Source organism: Trypanosoma cruzi, genomic scaffold (assembly GCF_000209065.1).
Source record: "Trypanosoma cruzi strain CL Brener 1047053516783 genomic scaffold, whole genome shotgun sequence".
Lineage (NCBI taxonomy): Eukaryota > Euglenozoa > Kinetoplastea > Trypanosomatida > Trypanosomatidae > Trypanosoma > Trypanosoma cruzi.
In genome coordinates, this window is record NW_001849509.1 from 46,092 (window position 1) to 65,450 (window position 19,359).

General features: G+C 47.4%; 11 protein-coding genes across 11 annotated transcripts, besides 28 other annotated features; all 11 read right to left on the reverse strand.

Moving 5' to 3' along the window:
* Tc00.1047053506885.4 (hypothetical protein, conserved) lies at positions 1-1,122 on the reverse strand (the record flags this gene model as incomplete). The annotated part of the gene is made up of 1 exon (XM_816412.1): positions 1-1,122. A coding segment is annotated over one exon (1,122 nt), but the record flags the coding sequence as incomplete, so codon positions are not given.
* Positions 1-2,299: a sequence feature (areas merged during assembly that could not be assigned to a particular haplotype. This can correspond to areas where the two haplotypes were merged or to regions with more than two copies in the genome that were merged during assembly.).
* Positions 1,282-2,703, reverse strand: Tc00.1047053506885.10 (glycosyl transferase, putative; the record flags this gene model as incomplete). Its single annotated transcript, XM_816419.1, has 1 exon — positions 1,282-2,703. The coding sequence occupies one exon, from the start codon at positions 2,701-2,703 to the stop codon at positions 1,282-1,284; it is 1,422 nt and encodes a 473-aa protein (XP_821512.1).
* Positions 2,300-6,036: a sequence feature (areas merged during assembly that could not be assigned to a particular haplotype. This can correspond to areas where the two haplotypes were merged or to regions with more than two copies in the genome that were merged during assembly.).
* Tc00.1047053506885.14 (ribosomal protein L37, putative) lies at positions 2,972-3,226 on the reverse strand (the record flags this gene model as incomplete). Its single annotated transcript, XM_816414.1, has 1 exon — positions 2,972-3,226. One exon carries the CDS (start codon positions 3,224-3,226, stop codon positions 2,972-2,974), a length of 255 nt encoding a protein of 84 aa, XP_821507.1.
* On the reverse strand, positions 3,491-5,206 carry Tc00.1047053506885.20 (hypothetical protein, conserved; the record flags this gene model as incomplete). Its single annotated transcript, XM_816420.1, has 1 exon — positions 3,491-5,206. One exon carries the CDS (start codon positions 5,204-5,206, stop codon positions 3,491-3,493), a length of 1,716 nt encoding a protein of 571 aa, XP_821513.1.
* Positions 5,326-5,353: a microsatellite.
* Positions 5,584-5,651: a microsatellite.
* Positions 5,778-5,822: a microsatellite.
* Positions 5,839-6,339, reverse strand: Tc00.1047053506885.30 (hypothetical protein, conserved; the record flags this gene model as incomplete). The annotated part of the gene is made up of 1 exon (XM_816421.1): positions 5,839-6,339. One exon carries the CDS (start codon positions 6,337-6,339, stop codon positions 5,839-5,841), a length of 501 nt encoding a protein of 166 aa, XP_821514.1.
* Positions 6,037-6,647: a sequence feature (areas merged during assembly that could not be assigned to a particular haplotype. This can correspond to areas where the two haplotypes were merged or to regions with more than two copies in the genome that were merged during assembly.).
* Positions 6,610-6,657: a microsatellite.
* Positions 6,648-8,186: a sequence feature (areas merged during assembly that could not be assigned to a particular haplotype. This can correspond to areas where the two haplotypes were merged or to regions with more than two copies in the genome that were merged during assembly.).
* Positions 6,688-6,728: a sequence feature (T-rich).
* Positions 6,841-6,864: a microsatellite.
* Positions 6,979-7,473, reverse strand: Tc00.1047053506885.40 (hypothetical protein, conserved; the record flags this gene model as incomplete). The annotated part of the gene is made up of 1 exon (XM_816422.1): positions 6,979-7,473. The coding sequence occupies one exon, from the start codon at positions 7,471-7,473 to the stop codon at positions 6,979-6,981; it is 495 nt and encodes a 164-aa protein (XP_821515.1).
* Positions 7,765-7,803: a microsatellite.
* Positions 8,187-9,245: a sequence feature (areas merged during assembly that could not be assigned to a particular haplotype. This can correspond to areas where the two haplotypes were merged or to regions with more than two copies in the genome that were merged during assembly.).
* Positions 9,246-13,867: a sequence feature (haploid, Esmeraldo-like haplotype).
* On the reverse strand, positions 9,921-11,426 carry Tc00.1047053506885.50 (hypothetical protein, conserved; the record flags this gene model as incomplete). Its single annotated transcript, XM_816423.1, has 1 exon — positions 9,921-11,426. One exon carries the CDS (start codon positions 11,424-11,426, stop codon positions 9,921-9,923), a length of 1,506 nt encoding a protein of 501 aa, XP_821516.1.
* Positions 11,601-11,644: a sequence feature (T-rich).
* Positions 11,683-11,717: a microsatellite.
* Positions 11,830-11,855: a microsatellite.
* On the reverse strand, positions 11,928-13,601 carry Tc00.1047053506885.60 (hypothetical protein, conserved; the record flags this gene model as incomplete). Its single annotated transcript, XM_816424.1, has 1 exon — positions 11,928-13,601. One exon carries the CDS (start codon positions 13,599-13,601, stop codon positions 11,928-11,930), a length of 1,674 nt encoding a protein of 557 aa, XP_821517.1.
* Positions 13,623-13,659: a microsatellite.
* Positions 13,828-13,865: a microsatellite.
* Positions 13,868-14,197: a sequence feature (areas merged during assembly that could not be assigned to a particular haplotype. This can correspond to areas where the two haplotypes were merged or to regions with more than two copies in the genome that were merged during assembly.).
* Positions 14,063-15,775, reverse strand: Tc00.1047053506885.70 (polyadenylate-binding protein 1, putative; the record flags this gene model as incomplete). The annotated part of the gene is made up of 1 exon (XM_816425.1): positions 14,063-15,775. One exon carries the CDS (start codon positions 15,773-15,775, stop codon positions 14,063-14,065), a length of 1,713 nt encoding a protein of 570 aa, XP_821518.1.
* Positions 14,198-16,329: a sequence feature (areas merged during assembly that could not be assigned to a particular haplotype. This can correspond to areas where the two haplotypes were merged or to regions with more than two copies in the genome that were merged during assembly.).
* Positions 14,439-14,475: a microsatellite.
* Positions 15,912-15,953: a sequence feature (T-rich).
* Positions 16,303-16,332: a microsatellite.
* Positions 16,330-16,773: a sequence feature (areas merged during assembly that could not be assigned to a particular haplotype. This can correspond to areas where the two haplotypes were merged or to regions with more than two copies in the genome that were merged during assembly.).
* On the reverse strand, positions 16,406-17,035 carry Tc00.1047053506885.80 (uncharacterized protein; the record flags this gene model as incomplete). Its single annotated transcript, XM_816426.1, has 1 exon — positions 16,406-17,035. One exon carries the CDS (start codon positions 17,033-17,035, stop codon positions 16,406-16,408), a length of 630 nt encoding a protein of 209 aa, XP_821519.1.
* Positions 16,774-19,359: part of a sequence feature (areas merged during assembly that could not be assigned to a particular haplotype. This can correspond to areas where the two haplotypes were merged or to regions with more than two copies in the genome that were merged during assembly.) that runs on past the window's edge.
* Positions 17,160-17,197: a sequence feature (CT-rich).
* Positions 17,351-17,399: a microsatellite.
* On the reverse strand, positions 17,568-19,205 carry Tc00.1047053506885.90 (hypothetical protein, conserved; the record flags this gene model as incomplete). The annotated part of the gene is made up of 1 exon (XM_816427.1): positions 17,568-19,205. One exon carries the CDS (start codon positions 19,203-19,205, stop codon positions 17,568-17,570), a length of 1,638 nt encoding a protein of 545 aa, XP_821520.1.
* Positions 19,132-19,198: a microsatellite.

Here is a 19,359-nt window from a genome sequence, read left to right on the forward strand (position 1 = left end):
ATAATCAATAAAAGAGTAATTTTCTCCCGGTAGGTTCTCTGCAAGATTCTTCCACTTCCATAACTCCTCCAATATGTCTAGTCCAATGAATATGAAATCACTATAGTGCTGAGTTTCGCCCACACCTCCAACGCCCTCTCCCCGAGACATAACAAACATAAGTGTGGGGTCTGATAAAACCGAATCTTCCACCTTCACCGTTGCAAAACAATTTGCCTTGATGCGATCAAAGACAAGGGTACCCAATTCCCCAGGCATCCCTACAACATCAAATGAATCGTCCAATGGCTCCAATACGTAATGCTTCAGGCAATCTCCCGCCTCACCAACAACCTGTCTAGCACTTGCAGATATGCCCAACAAATGATGAGAACCTTTTTGGTAATGTCTTCTTATCGGCGCCATGCTGTGCCGTTCGGGCATAATGGCGTGCGGCTGAATCTCTCCCTCCCTATGGGAGCTGCCAAGTAAGTTATCGACCAGACGAAGCATCCGCTCCGCAAAGAGTTCCTTCACATCCAGAGAGACGGCATCATTGCGGTTAAAGTTTTCTCCAAGTCTGTGCACAATTCGGTCAACACCTCGCAGTGCTGAAACATCGTGGATAAGCAGAGACGCCTTTGCCGGTACCGCTGGCGGTGCTACCCCATCGCGTTTCTCGCCTTCGCCAGATTGCCACAACTCCTTCTTTTGAAGGGATTTAATAAAGGCCTCCCTCACGTTGTCCTCAGCAACCTCAACCATAGTTGCCAGCTGCGTTGCAATACTTGATGCGATCTGGTCGGCGTATGGATTTGGCGGGTGGGATGCGATGTAGTTGTCCGTAAACACTAAATAGTCAATGCACTTGCAGAGAACCTCCGGATTCTTCTCTTTGCGTGCCAGCACAAGCCGCAGTGCGGGCGGTGGATGATAGCAGCGTGCCGCTCGGGACATCTCCTCGATGGTGGAGGCAATATTCTCCCGCGCCACTTCCCACGGCTGCACATCGGCCGCAATGCGACGCGCGCGGTCTGCAATCGCTTTGGATGTGTCGGCAAAACTCTCAAGTGTTTTGGCGCTGCCAATGTGCAAAGCGTTCAGCGCGCTGATTTGTTCGTCCAGCGCCGAAAATCCCGCCATTGTAACTGCAGCAACGCAAATAACACATCCGAAACAAAAAAAGAAAAAATCAAAAATTATGTTTCCCCCCACAAATTCACACCCACGCACACAGTGAGAAAAAGAAAAAAAGAAAGGGGAACCATCTCAGGAAAAAAAAGTGTTCAAAAATTGAAAATCTCACGGCTCAAGATGAGGGCGAATCGCCGTCATGAAGTTTTCTTGAAATGATTCATCACTGAAGCGCATGATTGCACTTAATCCTTGCTCCTGAAAACTCTTGTACATCTGTGGCCTTTGCATTTTCATTTCAAATATCTCCACCATGCGACTGGCGTATTCCTCTTCGGATGAGGCCAAAAAGCCAACATCGGGGGACGTGATAATGTCAAGACACACGCCACCACTGTTATGGGCAAGCGGGATGCAACCACAAGCCATGTACTCCACGACAACGATCCCAAAATGTTCATCTTCCATTGTATGCAGCCCCATGCAGCAGGTGGAGAGTAACTCGCCTACTTCAGAGAACGGCACCCCAATTCGCACTTCCACGCGGTCAGAGATGCCTCTTGATTTCGCCTCCTCCACGACATCTTCCGCGCGTTTTCGATCGTCAGCAGCACGAGCTCCTCCAACCATAATAAGTCGTGCATCGGCTGGCAGACGAGGAAGAGCTTTGGCAAAGGCGCGCAGCTGAAGAAGATGATTCTTCTCTGGTCTAAACTGGCCGACGCTGACAATGGTGTTGACGTGCTGCTCAGGCGGTTTTCGCAACGGCATAAATTGATTGACTGCACACGGAGGGTAAACAAGTGCTGGAACGACAGGCTTCCATAGTTGCTCAATGTGTCGCATCGTCCACCGCGAGTTGGTCATGGTGAGGACCGGGAACTGCCCTAGCCACCAGTAAAAACAAGCAAAAAGTTTGTAGTACACGACTTTCGCTTGTCGCAGCGTGTGATGACGCGCCAAAAAACCCCGGTTGTTGTACCGGCTCTCTCCACTTTCCACCCGCTTTGTCATGATGGATGTGATAGAGGGATAATGTGTGTAGCTGATGATGCGGGTGCCCGCCAAGAGGGCAAGAAGCGGGTAGATTCCTGGAATGCCGACACTCTCAATGACGATAGGTGTTATGCTATTTACAATACATGTTTCATAAAACAACACAACACTGCCGCACACGGCCTGCAGGAGAAGCGTCAGAAACGGGTAATGCTCACCGCTGAGCAAGCGCGTCAATGAGGGTCTTAAAAAGACCACTTCAATAGGCATCGGCAATAAAATATGAAACTGCTGCTGCACGATCTGCAACAGACGTTTTTCTCCCCTTTTATCATCATCCACACCGTCTTCCCCGATACGTGAGCAGTAGAGAACATAGCGGCGTGTAATGCCCCGTCTCATATCGTCCAACTGAATAGCGCGCATGGCAACCCACAACACCCGCTCTCCTCCCCCACCTGCTGCGGCGGAAGGGTGCAAAAAGCCGACTGTCCCACGCACAAAGCGTCGTTTTCCACGGCGCGCAGTCATTCCAACCGCCGCAGCGAGGCTTAAAAGAAAAAGTACAGCCGCTATCGTCCCGGCAAGAAGCATGACTCACTAATTCCGCCGTATTCAATGCACTCCCTATACCCAGAGACATACAAAAGAATTCAAAACAAAAATAATAATCATCAACCAGAGGGTAGAGAAACATGGGTAAGGAAGCAGGCCACCGCTCTCACCTCCTCCCTCCAGGAAAAAGGGGAAGCGGCGCTAAAAGGCAGCAACAAGAAGAAACTATTGTTGCCAAAATAAAAACAATTCATAACAAAAATACAAAAGAACAACAAGATCTTCATCAAAACAGAAATGTCGGACCTCACGCCTTGAGAGAAGTCTTGAAGTGGTTCTTGATTCTGCGGTTCACCTCCTTCAGGTAGCGGCAGCGGCCTGTGCCAGTGCGACGGCGTTTGATGGCCTTGACGGACCAATTGTAACGGCGGCGGCTCGCGCGTGGGTAGGCGCAGGCCGCACAGCGCTCCCACTGAACGTGGTATGCGTTGCGGCCGCAGCGGCGGCAGAGGATGTGGGTGCGCCCATGGCGCTGGCCCATCGACGTGGTACCCTTCGTCATCTCTCCTCACACTCAATGAGTTCCTTCAGAACAAAAAGAATGGTGCAAAAAAGAGAAAAAAAAAACAGTAACTACTGGCCCACGACACAACTGAAACATCGCGCCAGAAACAGGAGCAAGCGAGAAAAAAGGGAACCAAGCAACAACAAGAACAACAAAGCCACGACACGGCCAAAAGTAGAAGTGAGTGTGTTTATTTCAAACACATACAGGTGGAACAAATAAAAGTGCCCAAACACCATCACAATAAAAATATTAAGAAGGCTACTCGCTTCGATTAAGAAGATTCTTCGCGGCTGTGCAAAGCCACGCATCACACGAATCATCACCATCCTTATCCACTTCCACCTGCTTTCCAGAGGCCCTGTTCGTTGCTTGATCAATGATATCAGCTGACAATAGAACCGGCACATGCCAATGCGTCCGTGAAAGCAGTCCCCGCTGAACCCACACGGAAAAGGGCCGAGGCATTGCAAGCAATAACGTCGCAGTACCCGTCGCTCGCTGAAACAAGGCCTTGTACGTTACACGATGCCGCTGGCGCCATCGTAGAAACGATCGCCGACTAAGCAACATAAAATGATGATCACGCATCAGATCGTTCGAGACAAAAAGACAATCCGGCTTGCAGATGGCCGCATAAAGCCAACAGTAGTCGTCATTCATAAATCCCGGACAGGCAATCAGAGCGGAGTCGGCTTTCCACTTTAGAAGCCACTCACTACTCTCCTTAGAAGGAGACTCCACGTGACGTTTATGCAGCATCACCAACGGTTTTCTACCAACACATCTCGTCTGCGCTAACATTTCATCAATGAGAGAAAACTTTGGTGGGACATCAACAGGTAATGGCACCTCACAAAGTTGATACTCTGGCACGGTCGTCGGGTCCACACCACGCGCACGCAAACACAATTCCTTTGCCTCTCGATACCAACTACTAAGGCCATAATACCCAACATTTGCGCCATCAATAACAACATCGTAATCGCAATTTGTAAGTGTCTCTTTAAACGCCTCAAATTCACGCCATCGCCGATCCTTTTCGGCAGGTGTTACAATTCTCTCCGGCTCATAGTGATTTTCACCCCCCACCCGTGGGGCTATAAGCTTTGTTTCAATATCACTTAACAGCGTGGCTCGATCTATTGAAGTAAAATCAAAACTGAAAAGTTTCGTCCCACACCGACTGCATTCCCCTGTCTTATCATTGATTTCTGCCATTTCGCCCCCCATCATGTGCTTCAGTGCCTCAGCGTTGCGTTTACCCACAACCGGGTGGTGGTCTACCATGGCCTCCAGCAGCTCATCCAGCAACTTTGTCGTATTGCCGCCCTCCGTCGCAGCATGTTGAATGGTACAGAGCAACTGATGATAATCCGCATCCCAGAATTCAATCTTCTTGTTCTGCCCCATGCGCAGCGTATTGAAGGCAAGTGCGGTGTCCTTGGTTCGTGCGGCGTGTTGAAGTAACGGGAAGAAAAGTCGCCTCTTATGAGCCCCTTCTGGAAGCATTGCAAGAATTTTATTCATGAGATCCACGTCCACACTTGCCGATCGGCTAAGAAGACGAAGCGAGACGGTGGCGACTTTCTCATCAAAGGCATTTTTGCGCAACGCGGGGTCTGCCTGCAACACCTCCCCCAAAAGCGACTGCCCCTCCCCCACCAACCCATTTTCCGACCATAAGTACAAAACTTTGGCCAACGCCGAGCTACGGGGGAGAGTGCCATGTTTTTCCACACATTCCTGGAGAAAACTGGAGAGAACAGGAACCGCGGCTGCATCGTTGATTGCGCGGTCCCCGAGTCTCGTAAAGACTTCGTTGATGAATTCAAATTGCTTCAACCGACGTTTCGGCCTCGTTTGGCGGTTGTTCTCCTCGATCATTTCCTGAACCGCTGGGAGGCTGCTGAAATCCAACGGTATGCTCGGTTCCACCCGCATCCGGCCTCGCGGCGGCTCACGAGATTTCGTCATCTTCCATACAAACTTTTCCTCGTCTCCAATTGAGCAATAACAAAACTCAACAAACACGCCCGCGATTGCACTCACTGGCAGTCCATGAGAAAAGAAAAAATGCAAACAGGAGTAAAACCAAAAAAAAAAAAAAAAAGAAAAAAAAAAGCGAAGGACATTCGCATCTCAGACAAACGAGAAAAACAAGCGCAAAAAAAAAAAAAACAGCAAATAAACAGCGATAAGAACAGTAAACGAACCGAGCACGGCCAGGCAGACGCAGCGAGAAAAACAAACGGACTCCCCGGCTCCATTAAAAACTGGAGCAGAGAGACTGCAAAGCAGGCTAAAAATACATAAAGAGCTCAGTGGAGCCTAGGGAAAAGATTTCTCCCCAAAACAATAATAATAATAATAATAATAATAATAATGATAATAATAATAATAATAATAAGAATAAGAATAAAATTCCAACTTCCACAAAGGCACACAAACTGAAATGGCAAAAGGACATAATATAAGGCGGCGTTCAACAATTTATTGATGTCGACAACACCTCCTATCTTATCCCTGTCCTCGCAAAGGGAAATTGTATGTATGTATGTATATTACATATATATTACATATATATATATATCTTTCCCTTCCCCATCTCAGTGCAGTGGGACGCGGATGACATCAATGGAAAAAAGGTTCTTCAACTTCAGTGAGAGACACTCCTTATTATACTCAGCCGCCACAACTTCGCGTTTCATTGCTCGGAGACGTTTTCGTGACTTTTCTTCTTCCCTGATTCTCTTTTGGGTAGGCTTTCGGTCTTTATTCCCCTCCACGAGACGCTCATGTTCCTCAAGAGCCACTCTATACTCACTACTTAGGTGGTTTATTTTTTCCACAGCAGCATCATACTGATGTAGTGTTTCCAGTTGACGCTCTGTGAAGCATCCTCTAAAACTTTGCGGTGCATCCCGTGTACTGTACGTGATGACACCATGAAACTCCGCAGGTGCATTCCCATAAATCTTCTGAAGCTCCTCCCGAAGAAGTTCTTCGAATTCCGCGTAGTTTCTTAGCTGACTTAAGGGCGCCAAATCGACGGCGATGTCGGCATGACTTTCACATGCGCGGAGATGGGGACGCTTAAAAAGAAGCATTTGCTTTTCAAATGTTCGTAAGAAAATAACGGGTAAAGCAGAAGAAAAGAATGGTTTACAACAGAGTACCCAATGGAGAGAAAGAGAGAAAGGGAAAAGGCACACATACAGAGAGTCTCACATGCACTCGGCTGTATGCATCGCTTGGGTGTTTACTTTCTTTAAAGAAGTCTAAAACATATGGAAGAACAACAGAATAATCGCCGCATCAGGTCATTATCAAAAGAATGCGGCAATGTTTCTCTTAGTTTGGAGGTCCATGACGCACATCAAAAACAAAAACAAAAACGAAAACAAAACAAAAAGCACACACAAAAAAAGCAACAACATTTTCCCCTTCCCAAAATATTTTTTTTCCCTTTTCTTTTTTTCTGTTCTTTTTTTTTTTTCCTTCTTCCTGTTGAGGGAGCAGGGAGCAGGGAGGGGAGAAGGGGTTCTTCCATGTTAAAGAAGTCCCTCTTGACCCTTTTTTTTCCCCCCATTTAAATCTGTACGCGTGCGTTTTCTTTTTTTTTTTTTTTTTTTGGTTGTTGTTGTTGTTGAACGGGACTTGAGGAGCTAAAGAGAAAAATAATAAAAATACCACTAACGATATCGTTACATCTCTTCGCCTTCTTTAGCCTGCAGTCACGTATACATTCATTCCAAAGTTGCTGTGCGGATCATTCCGGCATCCTCCAGGGAATCACAGTCTGCAACAAGCGCATTTATGTTATTATAAATATAACCGCCATACATTTCTTCCAGGTTTTGTTTGTAAACGACGTACTCACCTGTGGCACCCTTGCTGATTTCAATGTCATACTCTTCCTTGAAGAAATCCCGTAGGGCTTCGTGGCTATCTATAGCGGTTTCACTGGACTGTCCTGTATACCCTCGAAACCGGTCAAAGTCCTCATACGTCCAGTACCTTTTGCCTCCGTCAAAGCAATTAAAAATCATGTTTATCAGTGGCATGTCTTCATCAGTTAGAAGAAGCCGAAAACCCTCATCCTCCGCACGAGCGTACAGCTCACGGCAATTCACACAGTACATCTCGCCGCTCTCTTCATCAAATTCGAGGTCTTCAATGCCTAAGCACCGCTGGTTGGCGCAAACCTGGAGCACTATGATATCTTCCTCGTCATCGGACATGGTTCCCTTCCGTCTCACTCTCCCCGCACTACCGAAAAGGTGGAAACGCACAGCAATAATAAAAAACAGTAAAAGGAAGAAAAAAAACATATCACAGGAAAAAAGGGCAAACACCACACAACACAACACCATCTCTTAAACACACAATAAATGACGCCAACGAACAAACAAACAAAAAAGGCAGCAACATGCAAAAAAAAAAAAAAAAGCAACCACGTGCAATATAATGACTGTACAGATAAACACAAATGGCAGAACTAAGCCATCATTCGAAACCGTGCTACTTTCCCCGTGGTGGTGGCGGTGGTGGTGGCGGAAGACGTGGTGGTGCACTTGCCAAATGCGGTTGAGGCTCATCGCGGGCCTCAGCACGGCTTTCACGGGATGTCTCATTCTCTTCAGTGACCGTCACCGCGGTTTCACATTTCCCTTTTTCTTGCAATAAGCCTGGGCTCTTAGTTTGGTGAGCTCGACTGCTTCCGTGCCGCTTCAACTGGCGCAGATGGTCTTTCTCCGCCTCGAGGCGCAGCTCGTGTACGGAAACAGCGGCTATTCTCCTTTTCCAACGCTCTTGCACCCGGTGAAACAACTGCACCTCCTTTCGTCTCAAAGTTGCAGTCGATGTCGGTGATGAGACGGTGGAGACTTCGAGCATCGCTGGCGTTAAGTCATTAAAGAAAGAATAATGTGACAAAACGCGTAAGTCAGCAGGAATTGTCGGGTGAAAGATTTAAAACAATATATTCTTGATGGACAGGGGAAGGGCCGGGTACCTATGGAATATGCACACAGGAGCTACACTGAATGAACGCGATGCCTTTTCCTCATCATCATCGCTATCCAAGAAAAATGGTTCTCACTGGCACGTCACCTGGCATATAAGCACACGCAACAGCATCACAAAAACACAAGCGGCAAGTGGCCTGCTGCAAGGCCGGCCCTGTTGGCGCATCGGGAAGAAATGGAGTTTTACGTTTTCTCTTCCTCCCGTGAAGACGCGCAACGGCAGACGAATAGTGCGTGGAGCATTTGCTGGTCCACAGTAACACCACACAACTGTAAGAGAACAACACCAAACAATAAGATATCAAATGGTGTGCGCCGCGTGGAGATTTCCTCTTAATCATCCCTATCCGTATACATCGCTGGAAAGCGGGTTGTCCCGGCAAGAATGTCCTCCACATCCGCAGGAACCACCCCATGTAGTTCTGTTTGCATAAGGTTGTTAATAAGCAAAAAAGGAACTGATATGCGGTGTTGATGAAAACTGCGCAGGATATAAAGAAGCTTGCGCCCAACAAGCTGCACATCTTGAAGGCTAAATGGTTTCACCTCAGTGTTTCTAAACGGCTTTCTGTCCATAGCAAGGGGCCGTTGAGAACGCAAGATATCACGCAGACTTCCCTTCTGCGATAATGGATAGACGGCAAAAACACGTGACGCTGCGACATCAACATACAAGGGTACGTAAAATACACTGGAGTCCAATTTATTAAGTTTCACTCGCCACAGACACACTTCATCCTCGCTTGGAGCAAATTCCCCCGCCGTGTTCTGCACCACGAGGAGTAGCTCTTTCCCAACAGAGGCATCGGCTACGAGGATGCGAGTCTTTCTCGTCTCTTCCAGGAGTGGTAGTATAACGGCTCGGAAAACAAAGGTTGTTCCCCTAAGTCACATGCGGGCGGCAATCACATTGGCATCGTTTGCTTCCGGTTTAATCCCTGGCACTGTCATAAAACAAATGACTGCCCATTTTTTATATTCCTCTCGCTTAGGAGTCTCCTCTTCTCGTTGCTCCCGACACATGTCCTGCTCAAGTCCAATAAGACTGAGGAAGTCCGGATCGTTACACAACAAACGGTGGGAAGTCACACTGTTTAAGAAGACTTCAAGCGATACCCGAGAATCCTCCAAGTAATTGGCATCAAAGCCCCCAAAAAACCCTGAGAGCGCAAGTGGTGGGAGCTCTATTTCGGCTAAAAAGGCACGCATCTTGGCATGCAGAAGGAGACACTGCGAATATCTCTGCTCAATCACGATAAGTATTCGTGTGGGGCGCTCCGGATCCATAGTGCACAACTTCAACACAATATATTCTCCGGACGACGAAGCATCGACCACGTTTAGTCGAATCGTGGGATATTTCGACATCATGCCACTCCCATGTCTTTTTACACGCCCACGGATCCACGCCAGAAACAAATTCCCCCGCCCTTTCGCATACAAACAAACAAGTAAACAGGGAAAGATGACAAAAAAAGGTATACACCACTCATCAAAGCTTGCAACACCCTCACTGATCCATCTTCTAGCAGAGTTCATCATCATTCCTCATCAAGAATGAGCAAGAAATAAAAATAAAAAGGCAACGACTTAACTCCCATAAGTGCATCGGTGAAAAAGGGGCATTGTCCATGTTAAAGACGCGAGCTATCAAATGGATATTACACAAGGCACCTCACGTACTCAACAGTACACGTAGACACCGTCATGTATATACGTTGAACTTCTTGAAACGTTGGGCGATGTGTAGTTAGTGGCGCCTTGCGCACACGAGGATCTTTCAAGCTGACAGGCGAAACCGCCCGTTCACCATTTCCTGTCGTGATGGCTGGCAACCCTGAGAAATCTGTCAGCACGGCACGGTTATGCGGTCCTGGGGCAACGTATAGCACAATGGCTGCTGCATCAATGTAATTGCGCCAGCTCAGCAATATATCCCTGACGTCCGCTTTCCATTTAACTTCTTGAGCCCGTCGAATTTGAGACCCCACACTACCATAACTACCGCCTTCCTTCTCATTTGAGGACTGCTTCCCTCCCTGCTTCTTGCGCACCACGTAGCGCTGGAATGCCTTGTGGACCACAGGCTTCTTGTCCAGAAAGACACCCCCAGCAAAATAACCGCCGTGGCACATGAGAATCACCCACGGTAAAAATGTGAACGAACGCAACGAATCACACAACTTGGGTGGTACATCCAATGGCAACAAATTACTTCCACTTTCTTCATCTTCCTTTCCCTCCTGTGCGGCATTATACTCCGCTACGAGTTGTTTGGAAAGCTTGGCGATAACGGATGCTTCATCCATTTCCTCCAATTCCACTTCATCTTCTGCATCTTGCCGCTCTTCATGCCGGATTTCCCCACTTACATTACACGGAGGCTCATCATCACCATCCGCCTTCACAATTTCCAAACTATTCTCCGCAGCCACACAATTACTTGCTGTCGTTGAAGACACACCGTACGTGAGTGCCGTCACGACAGCACGGTGTAATGTCACACGGCATTGACACAATATGCCATCATAATCCACGGGTGAAGTAAAATCCAGACGAACCAATGGCGTATTCGGAACCATCAAACATCGTCCCGGGCCAAGAACCTCCTGCGGTATCTCACTGCTGCTGCATTCGTTGTACTTGGCCAATACTTCAACTTCCACGTCGGCGGTTTCTGCGACGGTTGCTATGTCTTTTTCTTCCTCCTGTGCTACAGCACCTTCTGGAGTGAGATCGGATGTCCCCCCTATCCCTTCCTTCTTATTAGTGGGATCTGCCTTTGCCTGCGTCTTTTTATTACTTGTATTGCGTCCTCCCTGTTTCTTCCTTCCGTCGCGTTTCTTTTCCATCTCCTTCTCCGCCGCTGCCACTTCATCCAAGTCGTTTTCCATCCCTTCCGCGTCAAAGTCCACATCAAGCAGCGCATCCACAGGGTTGCTTTTCCGTATTACCATTTCATTCAAATCCTGCTCCAGCCTGTCCATCTCGCGCAGCAGTCGCTCCACGTACTCCCCAGTGAACTGGCCGAGTTTCATCCGTGCCTCCTTGAGACGCTCCACGTTGGCCAAGTATGCGTTCTCAGCCTCATAGACGTTTCTCGGAGGAATCGCCAGCGACCTCCTAGTAAGTGCAATCAGGCTCTCCACCTCAGCAACGCTTGGCATCCTTTCCTTCATCCTTGCAATTTCACAACACATGCAATTCATTGCGGCCGCCGCATAAAACAAACAAACAAACAACAAAATAACACACAGAAAAGAATAAGCCATTTCAATTCAAATTCGGCAAGGGAGCAAAAAAGATGGTAAGGAGACAACGAGAGCCGCTCCGTGCCTCTCTTTTCTCTCCTTTTCTCTCTCTCTCTTTTTTTTTTTTTTTTTTTGGCCTATTTTTAATTCGGCAAACAAATGTTATTGGATCAAAAGGAAAAAACGAAACAAAAAAAAAAAAAAAAACGCAAAATACAGTAAAAATTAAAAAGTAATTGAATGAAAATCCGCGGAAATAGAGGACGATAAATACTGAAATGGAACACAAAAAACATCCACACAGAAAAAAAAACAAACAAACAACAACAACAACAACAACAACAAGTCATTTACAGGTGTCAACTATCAATGAATATATATTTCGTCATCGCCCATTACAATAAACACGGCCAACACTCAGCGCAGAGCCCCTTTGGTTTTACTACCCTCCATTATAAAACTGGCATCGACAGGGGCGTCGTTGAGCTCCGCCCCTTTACAGAGCCAACTCTCAGTGGGTAAGGCATAACTCGGCGTCCTCGGCGCACGGCTAGCGCTTGGGCGTCTGGCGCTAGACGTTCGCCGTTGTCTGTACAGCGGACGCTGTACATTAACACCAACGGATTGAAGCTGCGAAGTTGGCACTATGGAGTTAAACGCCTCACGGTGATCATTTAAAGGAAAATCTCTCCCTTCGATTCGTGGAGCGTTTCCCATCAACACCTTCGGAGCCACAACTGGTTCCCTCATGGAGCGTTCCTTGCAGTACGTATCAATCCTTTCTCCCTTTTCTCCTGAGACATTCAAACTATGCGGTGGTTGAAATGAACCATCCAAATCTCCTCTTTTTTCATTGGAATCCACACAACGGCTTTCAGATTGCGGACGCACAACATCTGCTAATCTCTCCAATATACCATAAAGCGAGGCAACCGAAATAACACCATCCTTTCGATCCTGACCCTTAGACTTTGATTTTTTCCTCTCACCATGTGACCGAGATTTAGGTCGCCCAGTGGAAACTACAGGAGAAACTTTTTCAGGCATATTTGACTCTCCCTGTACAGTGCTTTCATTGTTCTGCATTGCATAGACATAGGGTGGTTGACGCGACAAACGCTTCAAAGCACACGCAACAGCATCAGGGTTTAGCGTTAAAACAAAACACTTGACCTGAAGCGGCACAGAGGCAGTCGACTGCTGCAAGGCCGGCGGGTCAGGACGATGACCAATCTTGTTTGGCGCATCATGGGAAGAAATGGAGTTTGTAACAATATTTTTCTCTTCCTCCTGTGAAGACGCATTTGGAGCTGGCCTCTGTGAGGTCGCTTCTGCAGACGGCAACGCAATTGTTGACTGTGGCACAAGTGACACGTCAACAGGGTGATGTTCAGCACAACTCATCGGAACGTAAGAGGATGTGGTGCCTGTTCTAGTATTTTCCCCTTCATAGAGAGAAGTGGCGGGTGAAACTTTTGTTTCCGTTCCCACTTCATTTTGTCCTCCATCCGATTCCACGGCACTAATAACTCCATTGGCAACAGGCATACTTGCGGCAGGGGTTGCCTTCTCAGCACCTAATAATTCCCTGACCTCTGCAACGGCTGCATGTGACTGTCTAATCATTGAGCCCCATCCCGGAGCTCCTCTATTAAATACCTCAATGCTTGGGTGTTCTGGGGTTTGATGCGTGCGAATACCCATCGGGGAGTTGGACCGTGTTATTGAAAGATCCGTATAGAATGAATTTTGTCGGTCTGTGTACACCTCTACTGGAGTAGAACGTCGTGAAGCTGAAAGAGGTAGAGGTGGAAGTCTATTCGTGTATTCGGGAGGCGATGATGGAAAGCCGTCACGTGCCCTCGTGGCTGCTACACGAATCCCGGGGGTGACATTCGAAGGTGGTGTACAGACGGCTGTGCTGGACCCGTTTGACAGCTCCGACTCTCGCGATGGACAAAACACCCGCTGCGTCATATGCTTCGAATTGGGGAAGTACGCAAAGTTTGCGGCTGCGTTTATCCCCTCTTCTTCAAAACTCGAATCCAATGCGGCACCAAAGTAGTGCGCCAGGTAGGGATTTTTGCGCATTTCCCCTAAGAATGTACTATAAAAATAAAAATAAAATAAAATAGAGTAAAAAAGATAATTATCTGTTGGCGGTGTCATGAGGCACGGCAATATATATATATATATGTGGAGAGAGAGTGAGAGAGCAGAGCAGAACAAGCAACAGCAAAACGACAGGAAAAGGAGGAACCAACAAAGCAGCCAAAAAATTGTGGTACTCTTCTCCATCTCATCGCTCCCGCTCCTATTTTTTTTTTTTTTCGTTTTCTTTTTTTTTCTTTCTTTACTTAAAAGAATTTTTTACTTGTAATCTCAAATATTGAAGATATTAAAAGTACACGCATACAATGCTTTCTGTTTTTCTGACTGTTTTATCCCCTCTTTTTCTTTTTTTAATGTTTTGTTGAGGCTTGCGAGGGCCAAATTGGCAGAGCAATGGCCATTACTTTTACCGAATCATTAACCTTCCACGGGTGTTTAAGTTACGCGGTGGATTCGTGCGCCTTTAGGACGCAGAGTGCCTCAATGACCTTCTCCTGAAGAAGCCTCTGGTTAGTTAACAGTGTAAAGGCCTCCTTGAGATCCATCTCAAGGAACATGCCGGTGATTTTAGGTGCGTGGTCTGGAGCGATTTCAAAGACCTTGATGTATAAGCGGTCTCCTAGGGCGGCACGCTGCTCGTCAACCGACATAGACCGTAGATCTTCGGCAGTGATGGGCGGTAGCGGCGGGGTATCGGGTGCGACACCAGGCGATGGCTGTGGAGTGCGCGGCGGTGCAAAGGCCATGGATGGCGTGGCAAACATATCCTGTTGCACGGGCGGTGGCATCGGTGGGGGTGCCTGAATTCGGCCGGCGCCGCCACCACCAACACCACCACCACCACCACCACCACGCTGTGTGCCCCGCGCGTTTCGACGCTGAGGAAGGTGGCCGTGCGAAACAAACGGCATGGAATGCATCCTTCGCATCATTGCCTGTAGGCGTTGCTGGAATTGCAAACGTAGCATCATGAACCGTTGGTCCCGCCTCTGGGCAATGTTAACAATAAGCGGTTTACCGTTCAACATTCGGCCGTTCATTTCACGCAGTGCAGCATTCGCCTGATCGGCATTTTCAAAGCTGACGAAACCGAAACCACGACTGTTACCGTTTGCATCTGTCATCACCCGACAGCTCCGAATGACACCATACTCCTTGAACAGTTCATGCAGATTCTCCTCGGTGAATTCCGGGTCAAAATTACGAACGTATAGATTGTTCCCAAGAGTCTGGCACTGCATATACTTTTGCCTCAATGCGATTAGTCGTTCACTTCGTGGTTGAGCACGTTGCACGTAAAGCTTTTCCCCTGGTGGCACGACACCATCCACAAACTGTTCATGAGATGCTTCAATCGCTTTCACCGCATCCTCGTGCTTTTCAAAGTTACAGAAGGCAAACACACGACCATTTTTATCCTTGCATGTTGCAGAGCTTGTAATGCCACCAAACTTGGAGAAGAACTTCTCAATGACCTCCTTGTCTACGGTCGGCAGCACCTGCTTTATGTAAACGTTCGTAAAGTTTGCCACAAGAGTCGCAAGGCGAGCGTTTCGACGGATAAAGTTGGCAACATAAAGTCCCATTTTCTTCTCCTCGTCGGCGTGATCCTTTTCACCGTTCATGTTTTCAATGGCCTCTTTCGCAGCGTTATCATTCTTGAAGTGCACAAACCCGTAGCCACGGCTTTTGCCCTCCTCGTCCTCCATCACCTTGCAGGAAAGAATGTCGCCAAATTTCTTAAAAATAACGCTGAGCTCACGACTGTCCACTTCGTTCTTGAGGTTCTTGACAAAAATATTGCCATTCCCACTGTAGCGCAGGGTCGGGTCGCGCTGTTGCCACATGATGCGCATACACTTGTCGCCAACCCGCTTGAAGTTCAGAGCCTCCATAGCCTTGGCGGCGCTGTCGTGACTGTTGAAGTTGACATATCCGTATCCCAAAGAACGTTGGGTGATGATGTCACGACAGACGCGCACATTCAGAATGGTGCCGAAGGGCTTAAATAGCTCCACAAGATGTGGCTCAGTAACGACGGGATCGAGGTCACCGACGTAAAGCGATGCCACCTGCAAAGCCTTCGTCGTAACAGGGACGGTTGGTGTGATTTCTTCCTGCGTAGCGGCCATTGGTTTATTTACTGCCAGCATGCTTCTTTCTACTTCCTTTATTTTGTATATGTTTTTTTTTGCTTCTTAATTTCCTTTCGCCCCTTCTCGTTTAAATTATTTTTTTCTCCGTTCACGCGCACTGTTACTTTAAATGTATTCGAGCTTCCAGCGCCCCTTTTTTTCCTCCCTCTTCTTTTTTTTTTTTTTTTTCTGTTTTGAAAAAAAACCTTCTCACTCCGCCTGTGACACGTCCTCCTTCTTTGGTGGTGGCGGTGGCTGAGGGTTCGATCTCGAGGGGATGACAACAAATCCCTTCCAGCAAGAAAAAACAACAACAACAAAAAGTGCGCATCCCACACACACACACAGAGAAAAAAAAAAAAAAACATCAGCGGCAGCAACGATACAGACGGTAGCCCGGCATTTCTCCACGATCCCCCACCACACAAAGGCACGGATACATACACAAATATATAAACAGAGATAAATATAAATATAAATGTATACATTTGCATCGAGGAGGCGAAGATAAATACATCAAAGGAGGGCAGAAGCTCTGAAAGACTAAAAAAAAAAAAAAAAAAAAAAGAAAGAAAGCAAACACACACACACAGACAAAGAAAAATGATTTAAAAAAGTCGTAATATTTGTTAGATGAATGAGTTGACATCAACAACCCTCTCGAAGAACTTCTCCCAATAGACTACGCCGAAAGAGTGATGCATCCAATTCATGTGGAAATTCCAGTGGCCCGTCAAAAAGGCCCGTCGCACCATCGTTCCAGTTCTTCACCACCTCAGCAACGTGAAGGGCAGCCATGCAAACAAAACACCCGCAGTCCACATCGTTTCGTTGAGAAGGAAACTTCATGATTGTGCTACTCCGTGGCATGTGGTCCGTGCACGTGGAACAGCTATAAAGCAGATGGAGAAATGATAAGCAGCGATCCTCGTTCTTGTCGCTCAGACTGTCCAGACGAAAGGCATCAAACGGCACATTGACACTCATCCGTTGAAGAAGAAGAACGCTCCAGTGAACACCATTAAAACCTACTGCCTTATATTCCGCAATTGGAATGACAACAATCAACACGCGACATATCTCATCCACAGGCCCCAATGAGGCATCCTCAAAGGCGTACATCGTGTGCGCCACGGCCGGGTCCAGAAAGTAAACCACATCCGGGCGCTGTGCAATTGCGGCTGCCTTGACAAAAACATAGTTGATGACTCCCTCCATCAAAGGATTGCCCTCGCAAAGAGACTTCACGTCCTCCTCATTAATCTCAATTCGACTCATATATATTTATATATACCCAGTGAAAGTTCTTCAATCTCACCCCGCAGTTACTCACTCATCCAACCATCCATCCACCCAAACAGAAATGAAATGCGCACTCCACACACGCACACACAAACACGGACTCTCTCTCTCTCTCTCCCCCCCACTCCCTGTCTCTCTTACTGCTTCACGGTTAGGAAACAAGGAACACGACAAAAAACCGTAAAGATACAAAAAAAAAAAAAATCAGAGAGAACAGTAAAGGAAAAAAAGAAATGACGCAAAGTAATTTTCATCCAGTTTCTGATTTTTCTTTTTGCCCCTTTACCCCCCAACAAAAAGAAACACACAAACAAATAAAAGAAAAAAAAACAAACAACAACTAAATTTAAACGCCGGCGGATCAGCGTCCTCGCGGAAAACTTCCTCGCCCCAATTTCCCGTGATGCACAAAAAAAAAAAAGAAATAGTTCACATACCAAAGGCGAAAAGCAGCAGCAACCAGGAAAACAAAAAAACGATCCCCCTGCTAGCCAAAGTGCTCAACTCTCTACGGCGCGGTTGCTGGTCTTCGGGTGACAAGAGAGTTTTCGTCCCCCGGCAGAAGGGCCAAAACGTGTTCAACAAATGAAGCCTCCGCACGCGATGCCATTGACTCCGCCAGGCTCAGCGACGGCAATGCACCCGTTCCCACGGTTGGCTGCAGTTTCTGGCGCTCCCTAACCCACTCCAGAAAATTGATCTTTGTAAAAACATGACGTTTCATAGAATCGCAGGGCCACTTCTTCAGCAGTTCGACAAGATCCTTTTGAAGCTCTTCAACGGCCTCCTTAGAGCGGGCAGCCGCTGGCACGCGCAGTTCAAAGGCACGGATTCCATCAATAAGTTTCTGCCTCTCCTTTTCAAGCGCAATTTCATTTGCTCTTTGCATCCACACACTACTCCAAAGAACATCCTTGTTGGGGCAAGGCTGTGCCTCACGCTTCTTTGCGGCAGAACGAGCCCTATTTTTTTTAAACATATCAGCCAATGCGATTAAAGGCGTTTGCCCGGTGGTGGATGCCTCATGCCGCGTCACCATGCAACGGCAAAAATCTCTTGTGGACAGCAACCCATCCAGGTTAAATTGTTCTTCGTAGCCCACGTAATCAAAATTATGCCGCCAGTTTTCTACAACCATAAAATCCACAGGTCTTTCATCAGTAGGCATAGAGTCATTCTTAACGGGTGGCTCAGGCGCCCGTGTGAGATTATGAATCACTCGCCAACTTCGCACGGGCAGTTGCTTTAGCCTCCCCAGGAGGGTCGGAACCCCATTGAGACCTTCGTGAGAGGACAAGGATGTCTCACGGTGAGTTTTTTCGTCATGATCTTTCCCTCCCTCACCTGATTTCCGTTGCTGCTTGGGCTGATGGCGGTGACGCTGCAGGGGCTGACTTTGTTCCTTTTCCCACTTTCGAACTGCCTCCGAGATTGGAGCGTTCGCATCATCTGGGAAGCGTCCCTTGCTAACGGCATTTGTCAATGATCGACTTTTACAAAACGGCTCTGCACTGCGGGTGATGCGTTGCCCCCGGTGCTGTTCCTCCATCCACAGCTCCAGGGCACCTCTTTCTGCCTCCACTGGAGCAGAAGTAGTCGATGCATGGCTAGACTCCACCCATGAGGTGGCGGTTTCTTTCGGGGAAGACCGAGATTTCATATTTAATTTTCGTTTCCTCGTGAGTGCCTCATCAAGTGCGCGTGTCAAATTCTTCAGGTAGATCTGTGATTCGGTCTCATCTTGCTCATCTTCTTCGCTGCCAGTAGCCTCTTGTGCACGTGGGGGAAACGTGGGGCATGCTTTTTGCATAAGCGAAACCATGAGATCACAGTCATCTGCACACAGAACTTTGCGAGGGTGATTACGCTTGATGCGCGGCTCCCTGAGATGTAGCCCGAAGGAGGTCGCGATGCTCGCATCCGTCTGACTCGCATTTGCAAAGGCCAAGCTCATAATGCGCGAAGAAGTAATTGACGGCTGACCGAGTGTCGCACGACGATGAGTATCCATCACGCCACCAGTTACCACTTGATAACCCCGGGGAACTGCGGCTAAAGCCATGCAAGAGGAGAAAAGAAAAAAAAAAAAAAAAAAAAAAAGGAAAAAAAACAAAAAAATGATAAAACAAAGCAAAAAAATAATCATTGGATAAACTCCCCAAGAAAGACAATCAAAATGTGGTAACGATAACTTATCGGCTTCAGAATCCCGTGCTCATATTTGCGTTTTTTTTTTTCTTCTTCTTCTTTCAATGTGTATTATAATGCATTTATGTGTAAAGGTATGCCTATTTACACTT